The 10,122-nt window shown below is 43.2% G+C and overlaps 1 protein-coding gene across 2 annotated transcripts in view; it reads right to left on the bottom strand.

Moving 5' to 3' along the window:
- DZIP1 (DAZ interacting zinc finger protein 1) overlaps positions 1 to 10,122 on the bottom strand; it is an 82,007-nt gene that overhangs the window by 7,437 nt on the left and 64,448 nt on the right. Inside the window, exons 16-18 of one of the 2 annotated variants that reach the window (XM_025200363.1) lie at positions 7,575 to 7,705; positions 2,419 to 2,599; positions 7 to 228 (exon numbers count right to left, since the gene is read on the bottom strand). In XM_025200363.1, coding sequence (XP_025056148.1) covers positions 146 to 228; positions 2,419 to 2,599; positions 7,575 to 7,705 — 395 coding nt within the window. In that variant the 3' untranslated portion in view covers positions 7 to 145. Of the gene's footprint in view, positions 1 to 6; positions 229 to 2,418; positions 2,600 to 7,574; positions 7,706 to 10,122 lie in introns of those variants that run through there. The other variant, XM_025200362.1, reaches the window with a different exon arrangement.

Here is a 10,122-nt window from a genome sequence, read left to right on the forward strand (position 1 = left end):
GCTCACACTAGTGCAGTCCCTGGGTCAGGTGGCCCCAACCAGTGTGGCCTGTGACTGCTTAGAAGTTGGACAGCCCTGTTTAAGACAAGATATTTAACCTGAATAAAATCAGTAACAGAATCTCCTCCCATTTAGAATGCATTAGTTACAGATCTGAAGAATTACTCCAATCGGTTACAGTGACTAAGCTGCTTTTTAACGTGCTTGTTGTATCAGCATCATGAAGTCCTGTTAACAAAGAAAGAAGAAAACAACGTCATACCAAAACAACTCTCGATTCTATTTTTGAGAGGTTATTTTCCTGGCAATCGATTGTACACAATGAAATCTTGGCTCAAGAAAAATCAATGACAAAATCCCTATCGATTTCAATGGGGCTAGGGTTCCCCCACACCAGGGACATTATAGACATCTATAAAAGAATTTTGCCTTTGTCATTACAATGAGGCACTGATACTAGCACAGAAGTCCTCCCAGAACCTGCAGGTCATGTCCACACTACCTCAGGAGGATGCTAGAGAACTAAATGAAGCATGCTGCCATACCCATCTACATACACCGTGCCCTCAAATGGACGTAACATTGACATGTGCCCAGCACTGCAGCAGGGCAGCCATATTACACCCATTTCAGGGAATAGTGTACATGGAGCAAACATGGCATGCTTCACTTTGGAGCTCCCCAACGTGGTCTTGAGGTAGTACAGATAGGCCCAAAGTATCTCTTCTATGCAGAAAAATGAAACAACTCTAAAGGGCAGTGTCACAGGGAGAGAAAGACTGGGGAGACTCCCGAGTCCACAGGGGGGCCCCAGGGCTAGGAGCTGGGGGCGGAACGGAGAAAAGGAAAATAAAAAAGGGTAACTTGCTCACCACAGGATGGGAGGAGCAGGGACGGCAGGAGAAGCCTGCGCGGGGCGTAGATCACGCCTTAAGTTACCCGCGGCTGGCGGATGACGTCACTCCCAATCGCCAGCCGGCGGAAATAAAAGGGCCGGCGGTGAAAAGGAGCAGGGCGCACATGTGGCTGCCGGGAGGGAGCCTGGCCAGTGGAGTCAGCTGGAGGCGTGGAATGCCAGAGGTGACTACCCGCGCTCACCACAGGGAACTAAAGGAACCCAGGGGCGAGCCAGCACCCGAGGCCAGCATGACAGCTGCGGGCGAGCTGGGAAAGGAAACGGTAAGAGCCCCAGTGGCGCGGAGAGGTCAACGGGCCGGGGAAGACCCGGAGAGAGGACTGCTGCTCAGGGAAGACCCGGAGAGAGGGCTGCAGGTCAGGGAAGACCCGGAGAGAGGGCTGCAGGTCGGGGAAGACCCGGAGAGAGGGGCACTGCACCCAGGGGACCCAGACAGAGGGTCACGCCGGTAGGATACCGGAGAAGGAGTGGTGTGAGGCTGGGATAGGCGGAGAGGGGCCACAGAACTGAGCCACGGGCAGGTGGCCCTGTCAACAAGTGGAGGGATAAAGAGGCTGTCGGCTCCATAAGGAAGCCCAATAGGGGCAGGGTTATGCCTCTCTTGAGGCTCATTGAGCTTTTCGTTTGAGTCCTGGAGGGAGTTTTGTGTTTCCCCACATTAGAAGGGGCTGAGGTGGTGGAGGCAGGGAGTTGGAGCGAGAGGTGAGCTCGTTGTTTAAGTATCTAGGGGATATTTGGCCAACCACGGAAACAGCCAAGATCCGCTGGGCTGGGTAAAGGGCGAGGTGCAGGGGAGGAGGAGCCTCGCAGAAGACATCTTAGAAGCAGGTGACCGACGAGGGCAACCGCGCTGCATGAAGCCCCACCCACTGAAAGATTCAAGTCGTGGCAGGTGAGAAGGGGCAGGTTGCGGCATGTGGGAAGACCTCCCGGAAGGCCGCCACCGACGGCAAGGCGAGTACTGGCAAGCGCTCGGATCAAGGAAGCCCGAGGTAAGATGTACGAGGCCCGGCGGGTACAGGCAGTATCTTGAAACTTCAGAACTAAAAGCGATTGTGTATGTCCCTCACAAGAAAGATGGGACTGTCTCCTTTCTAACTGTATAAACAGTTCTAGATAAGCCTAATAGTCATCAGATAGAAATCTTAAATGTCAGCAGGTCAAAGGATGAATATTATTCTCACATTAAAATGATTCTGGTTTCTGGAGCTGAAGCAATTTAAAAACAACATTCTCATTTAGAGGGAATGGAAGGATATTTTCCTGGTAGGTTAATTTAAAAAATGGTTGGCTGTAGCTTTGGGGAACTTAGAAACATTTAGCATCTGTTTTATAAAGTTAAACCACCTTAATTTTTAAAAAATATTTGACTTTTCTTTCTAATCAGATGCTGTGATAATAACATTTTACATTACACTGAAGTTCTCCTTTAACTACATCAGCTATTTACACCTGATTTTTCCCTCAAATGCTGTAAAGGTTTGAATAGTGTTCCATGTTACCTTCCTCCTTTGTCATATTCGCCTTAGGAGCACCCCAGGCCTGAACCATTGATATAGTACTGGGTCCATAATTTTTTTGAATTGCAGTTCCCTTCTGACCTCTTTCATCTTTTGCCAATAAACTTTCTTCTTCAACAGAGGATATATCCCAGTCATCATCATCATCATCAACTTCTGTGAACTGATAAAAAAGTAGCTTTTCTTTTAAAAAGGAAAACTATTTTTTGACTTCAACTTATAAAGGTAGATTCTTTTGAAAATCTATTTACAAGACACACAGGAGAAGACTAGAAATGTTTGGAAGTGAAATACTTAAAAAGTAAGATACTCTGATGTACATTGTATGAAGGCTATGTGGTGTTGTGACATATCACCTTACTTTTATGTTTCATTGGTTAAAAAACGACCTACGTGCTTTTAACCTCTGCACACATTGAATGCAATAAATTATTTTAGTGCTAGACTCTTACTCTTAAAAAGCCCCACAAAAAGTGACAGGAACTGCAAAAGTTAGAGCCAGACATTTAGGTGGTAGAAATCAGTGCAGTCCCACTCAACAGCACAGTCCCCATACATTGGTTTACACCAGCTGAGAACCTGACCCAGTGATCACACTATGATGTTTATGAAGCTACACTGCATGCTATGTGTGTTATAGTGTACCTTGCCTAACAAGCTATCTGCAGCCCTTGACTGGTGTTCCTAAGCATTACAGTATTATAAAGGATTTGATTACATATTAGTTTATTACTAGTTTAAGAAAAAATGAATATACGCCACGACATTCAGGGTGTCTGTACACAAGTGTCAAACAAGCTTTAGTTCAAGTGCCCCCGCCACTATTTTGAAGCGCATGGACATCGATACATGAGACACTGAGAGGCACTTTAATTAGAGCTGCTCTTGGAGCCACTCTAAATAAAATGCCACTTACACCACCCCCAGAGCACATGTAAAAGTGCCCTCAGTTGCTAATGAGAGAGTCACTTCTCTCTCAGGACAGTGAGTGTAAAAATGTTCAGGATTTTTTTCCCAGAGCAAAAATAGCTGTTCCAGGAGCAAAAGAACCTGGGAATAAGCTGGTTTAAAACACTTCTGGGAGAGATCATGTTCCCTTCACGATTCCATACTGTGCTACAGGCAGAGACAGACAGACCCTGAGCAGTTTGGGTTAGTCCATCAGGGCTGTCCTGTGCATTGCAGCCATCTGTCACCAGGCAGACTGAGGGAGCTTGCAGAACACACTGAGATCTGTGTACTGAGACCTGGCTGAGCAGCATCAGCACTGCACTGCAAGCTCTCTGATCTTCAGGGTCTCAGCATTCAAATGTCTGTTCAGGAGTCTATTCAGGGTAAGTTTTCTAACAGGAGACCCAAACCAGGAGAATTCTCCCAGGTCCTTTGAATATGTGTACACAGCTTAAGACACTACAGGCCATATAGGTTATCTGGCAGAAACAAGTTTTTCTTTCCTTGACTTCTTGTATTTTCAACTATGCAATTTTAATACTGCACAAACCATTTTTAATATGTAAGGTTCCTTGAATGACGGGGGAAAATAAAAGAAGGGATAAAAAAGAATGCTGAGAAAATGAAAAAAAAAGAATAGAAAATATTTGGTACAAAATGATCATAAAGGCTTTCTGTATCTAATTATTTAATTGGTACCCAACCTTACAGTATCTGTTGTCAGCATTGGCCATTTTCAGGAGGCCTGGGCCAAGCTGCAGGAGAGTGACATGAACTATGGCTCACAAAACTGTTTTTGCATGCCTGCAAAATGAATCTTTGCAGTGTTACAAGTGGGAGGTTTAACTAAATTTGTGAAGTCGTTAATCTGCACAACTAAATAGTGGAATCTGAGTGCGTCTACATGAGATGCTTTACTCAAGATTAGAGCTAATTACTGTGTAGTAAGGGTCACTGTCTACACATGCAGATGCTTACTGCACAATAATTGGCTCTAATTATGAATAAATTTGCTACCTGTAAATACATGTAGCAAATTTACTCGTGATTACTTACTGTGCCGTATGGCACGTGTAGATGGCTGACTAGGAGCAAACTTGATCCTGGACAGCTAGGCAGCCTGGGGCAGCAAACTGGGCACCAGAGCCTGGATGGGGACCATGTCCTGGCAGTAGGGAGCTCCTACCCCACTCCCTGATCACAATCAGAGCAGGGACTGGGGAGACTGTTCCCACCTGCTGCTCCACAATTGCAGAGTAGGGGCTGGCAATAGGCTCCCCAGCCCCAACCCCACAGTCACAGATTGGGGGCTGGGAACTGTCCTGGTCGGGGGCAGGTCCCAGCTTTGTGCCCCTACTGGGCAATCAAGATGCAGGGCTTGGAAAGTGCTGCAGGGGAGGGGCAGGTCTCAGTCCCCTGCCTTGATCCACCAATGGGGCAGCTAGCAGTGAACCCCCAGCTGGACAGGGAATCCTGGAGCTCCTTCATCCCTGCTCGTGTAGATGCCTGCCATGGGTGTATTTACTGTAGAGTAATTTACTCTAGAATAAACCCACCCTAAAGTAAATGCATGTGTAGACATGTCCTCTGCCATTTAAATTAAGTGAAAGACCTGGCAGGAAACAAAACCTGCCCAAAAGTCTTGAAATAAGTAATCCATAATACAGCACATTGCAATTCTATGAGAATGTTAGTATAAATAATGGGCAAGATAACACAATGTGTCAAATGTAACTTATGCTATAGTATGTACACCTTTGTTAAGCTTCTCTTATAAGTTATAAAAGCAAAAGCAGATTTGTAGAGAATACCATAAATTAAAGAAAGAAAAAAAGAATATTAACAAGAAGAAATCCTCCCTTCAGTTTCACATAGAAATACATTTTGACTACCTGACACCTTCCAGAACCATGGAAATATTGCTTGAGTCTTGTTTCTAGAGTCTCAGCAAGACTAAGAGTATTTGAACTGCTGTTGTTAGGGAAAAGCAGGTATATATATTGCAAACTGGTGAAAAAATTGGATCCAAAACAGCCTGCAAGCCAGTCTGCAAGCCCTCCTCCTCTTCTTTCCTGAATTTCCCCAATAGAAGTAAGCATATGTATTCTGCTATAATTGGCAGCACAATACACACTTACCCCAGTGCCTAGCTTATCATTTAGGTGTGATCAATTAAAAAAAGGGCTGTACACGTCTCTTGTCTTGTTTATCAGTAACAACCTGATAAGAACTCCTAATTCCAAAGAATTAAAAAGACAACAAAACAAAACAACATTACAAGAATTATATGGACAACATAAATTCAATTTTTTTCTTGTTCACAGCATCTGGTAGGAGTAATTTTTTTTAATTAGCATGTTGGATTTGCATATTAAGCTTAATGAGCAAAAGCCAGGTAAGAGAGGTGAATCTGTATCTCATCTGAATACAATACAGTCCATCATCATCATATTTCTTGTGCCAGACAGTCTCATATGTAGGAACATCTCCTAAAAAACTCCTTCTCTCTCAATTTCTTAGCAATTTTGTGGTTCAATTATCTGTTATTGGAGAGCATTAATTGCATAGAGAGAGAGAGTTTCTCACACTAGCTAGGGAGAACTTTAGTATCATAACTGAGACATAGAATTTAGTTCCTTACAGAGGTCAGTGACTTTTGCTAAGAGGCAGGGTCAGCAGCTACTGGACAATATGTGCATCAGTGATAAAAATTCACAAGTATGCACATGCAGCACGTCTCTTCTAAAGTGCAGAGATTGATGGAACTGCCATACATTGCAACATCCATATATTTTTAACCTTCATATCTTTGTTAACTGAAAACTAATATTTGTCAGGAAGTGACAGATTTGCTCGCTGTGCTGTATTATTAACATTCCATGTTTCAATGTTTTGCAATTTTAAGTTATCCGTGTGAGCAAGGTGTGGCAATAATGGGAGAGGTGTATTTCTATATATTAAAAATAATGGCTGGGGGATTTTCCTCAAATATTCAAAATAACAATGATATATTACAGTGTTACAAAATTAACAATGAAATAGACCTTTGCAGAGAAAAATGCTGACCCTAAGCAAAATTCTTAATAAAATTAAGATCAAATATAAAGAGAGGGCAATGATCAAAGCTCTTATACAATATTAACTAAAGGATCCACTACTGAACAAATGCTATAACACATGTTAGCACAGTTGAACTCACAGTAGTTAGGATGCTATAGGCAAAGGGAGATATAAAAGTAGTTCAAGCCAATATTGTTACTCTAAGTATTTCTAAAATAATTCCTGAAAAATATGACACAAGTAGATTACAAGATAATGTAAAAGTATAAAAAGCATGGTCACACCTTACTGGTTCAGAGAGGCATGAGATTTTATAGGTAACAACCTTCTTTGTTAGATTCTATTGGATTACATAGGTTATTGCCTATGTCCCTCTCAACCAGTTGGTGTCAAAGGTGCCACCCTGCCCTATCTTCTGCCTGACTTCAGACTAACCTGGCTAGCCACCATTTTGTAAGTTTTATAGCACTCGGAATGACCTTTGTCATTCCTAATCAGTGCAGCCTTCTCCAAATTATGTTGGTAAAAGGCAGTTTCAGAGGAGCCTTAATGGAGTTTGCCACGCAGTCAAATGTTAGAGTCACTTTGGTGGCTAAATCTCACAGGCACCTTAAAACATTCAGCAAAAATGCAACTTTACTAGCTGTGCACATGTAAACATACATATGTAAACTTTTACATATATACGGGAAGACAGAATATGGGATGGTTTGGTATAATGCTGTTTGGACAACCAGGATACAGAAAAGCCCAAAGTGAGTTAAGCAGCTCGTCCCAAATTCACAGCCTTCATACCACTTCTGTGCACGTTCACTTTATGTAAAATATACCACAGAAAAAATATTTTTTTTAAATTTGAAGTATGTGGGGGGACTATTTAGCTAGATCTGATTTGCTTCCGACTCCCCAACATGGTGTCCCATTGTACAAAGAAACAAAAAATTATAAATGTATACCAAATTTATTTTCTATACATAGCTTGTGGCCATTTTTTGGTTTATTATAAACTCTCCATTGTTTCTAAACTATTCTCAGCTTGGAATACAAACCATTACAGCAAAACTAACCAAAACATAGCTAATGTAGATATGTTTAATTAAACTTCATACAACAAAAACAACAAATACCTTCAGTTCTTGTATGTCATCTTTTTTAACAAATGCTTCTGCAACATTAAGCCCTCCAGGTGGTTTATTTTTATTTCCATGGTTAGAAAGAGTCTTTTCAACTTGTTCAGTCAGTTTTTGGATAATTGCACCTGTAAGATCATTACAAAATGGAGAGAGACTGTTAATTTGAGAGTAAGGTATAAAAATATTTCTCCTATGACATTAATAATTAATAAAAATGAAATAACTAAAATGTAAATGTACTTTTTATTAGTTATGCTTTTTTCCTTTTTAATTTTTATACATATTTAAAAAAACGAATATTTCTGTTCAGAAGGGTAAAGTGAAGTTCCACATATGTTGTTTCTAAATATATAAAACACTCTGTTTCAAAATATCTTTTGTTTTTGCCTGCTGGCTTGCAACTTCAAGATGGATCATGTAAGTCAAAACAATTCCATCCTATTTGTATCAGTAAATCAGTATAGTAGATTAACAAATCAGAATCAGTAAAACACTAATCAGAATTAGTGAAAATGCTGTAAGATGCATTATATGCTCAGTGATTTTTCTGTGATCTTGTTCTCTATGAGATTGCACATATGTGGTAATTGCTCCTGTAATTTAGGGTGACTATACACGAGCAGCGAGGCTGCTCTGATGTGCTATATCAATGCACTGTAATTACAGATTACTCGGGTCTGCTGGAGAGTGGTAATTACCACACTCCAGCAGACTCCACCATCTCATTTATCAGCATCCCTGCACTTGAAAATGGCAGTGGGGGCACTTTATCTAATGTTCATCTAATGAGTCCAGAGCGCCCAGAGCTCATCTAATGAGCTTTAGATAAAGTGCCTCCATCGCCATTTTGAAGCACGGTGACACTGATACATGAGAAGCTCTGGGCTCTTTAATTAGAGCAGCTCTTGAAGCTACTCTAATTAAAGTGCACACCCCCCCCCCCCCCACCCCCACCCCCCCCCCCCCCGCAACTCCCACAGCACGTGTATAAACGCCCTAAATGATTTGTTTTTAAAGTAAATAGAGCAAACAATATGGAGATGTTCAAAAGGAGATTAGACAGGCATATGGCTGGGGTTACCTAACTCTGGCGCTCCTTCCTGTCTGGAGCAGGGGGTCGGACCTGATGATCAAACAAGCAATCCTGGATGCACAAGCAAAGTCTATTCCATCTCAGAGGAAAGGCAGCAAGAGGGCACAGCAGCCCCCTTGGCTCTCCAGGAAACTAGTGTACCTCCTGCATCTAAAAAGAAAAACCTACAAAGGATGGAGGACTGGATCCACCTCCATGGAGGAATATTCTGCACTAGTTCGGAACTGCACAGAGCAAACCAGGAAAGCCAAGGCTGCGAAGGAACTCCAACAAGCTACAAGTATCAAGGACAATAAAAAGTCCTTTTTTAGACATATGGGAAGCCAGAAGAAAAGCAAGGGCAACACTGGACACCTGCTAAACCAGGCGGGACAACTGACAACCGACACCCAGGGAAAACCCAACTTGCTAAATGGGAACTTTGCGCTGGTCTTTCACCAGTCCCATGGGATGACCCTGCCCATTACAAGACAGTGAGGCCTGGGTGAGGGAGATTCCTTACCCTCCATCAATGCTGACCTCATGAAGGAACACCTTGAGAGGCTGCACACCTTCAAGTCAGCCGGTCCTGACAGTTTACACCCCAGGGTACTCAAGGAGCTGGCCAGCATCATAGCTCAGCCCCTGGCACGGATCTTCGAGAGCTCCTCGCGCTCTGGTGAAGTGCCCGAAGACTGGAAGAAGGCCAATGTGGTGCCTATCTTCAAGAAAGGGAGGAAAGTGGATCCGGCAAACTATAGGCCCATCAGCCTGACCTCTATTCTAGGGAAGGTCTTAGAAAAGATTATCAAAGAGGCCATTCTTAACAGACTGGCCATTGGCAACATCCTGAGGGATACCCAGGATACGTTTGTTGCGGGTAGGTCTTGCTCGACCTATCTTCTTTCCTTTTATGACCAGGTGACGTATCATCTGGACAAGGGAGAAGAGATTGATGTTGTATATCTTGACTTTAAAAAAAAACAAACCTTTGATCTGGTATCCCATGATCACCTGTTAGCAAAACTGGCTAACTGTGGCCTTGGCCTCACCACGATCCACTGGCTGGGGAATTGGCTCCGTGGTCGGACCCAGAGGGTGGTGGCTGACAGAAGTCAATCGTTGTGGTGCCCTGTGACAAGTGGGGGCCCACAAGGCTCTATCCTTGGACCTATATTATTCAACCCCTGCATTAATGATGTGGATATTGGTGTCAGAAGCGGACTGGCTAAGTTAGCCGACAATACCAAACTCTGGGGCAAAGTGTCCACACCTGAGGACAGGAGGGCGATCCAGGCAGACCGCAACAGGCTCACAAAATGGGCGGATGAGAACCTGATGGTGTTTAACACCGAAAAATGCAAGGTTCTCCACCTTGGAAGCAAAAACCTGCACCATGCTTATAGGCTCAGCAGTGCTACTCTGGCTAGCACTACAGATGAAAAGGACTTGGGGGGGGGGGGGGGGGGG

This window comes from Alligator sinensis, unplaced genomic scaffold, assembly GCF_000455745.1.
Source record: "Alligator sinensis unplaced genomic scaffold, ASM45574v1 scaffold740_1, whole genome shotgun sequence".
NCBI classification, from domain to species: Eukaryota; Metazoa; Chordata; order Crocodylia; family Alligatoridae; genus Alligator; species Alligator sinensis.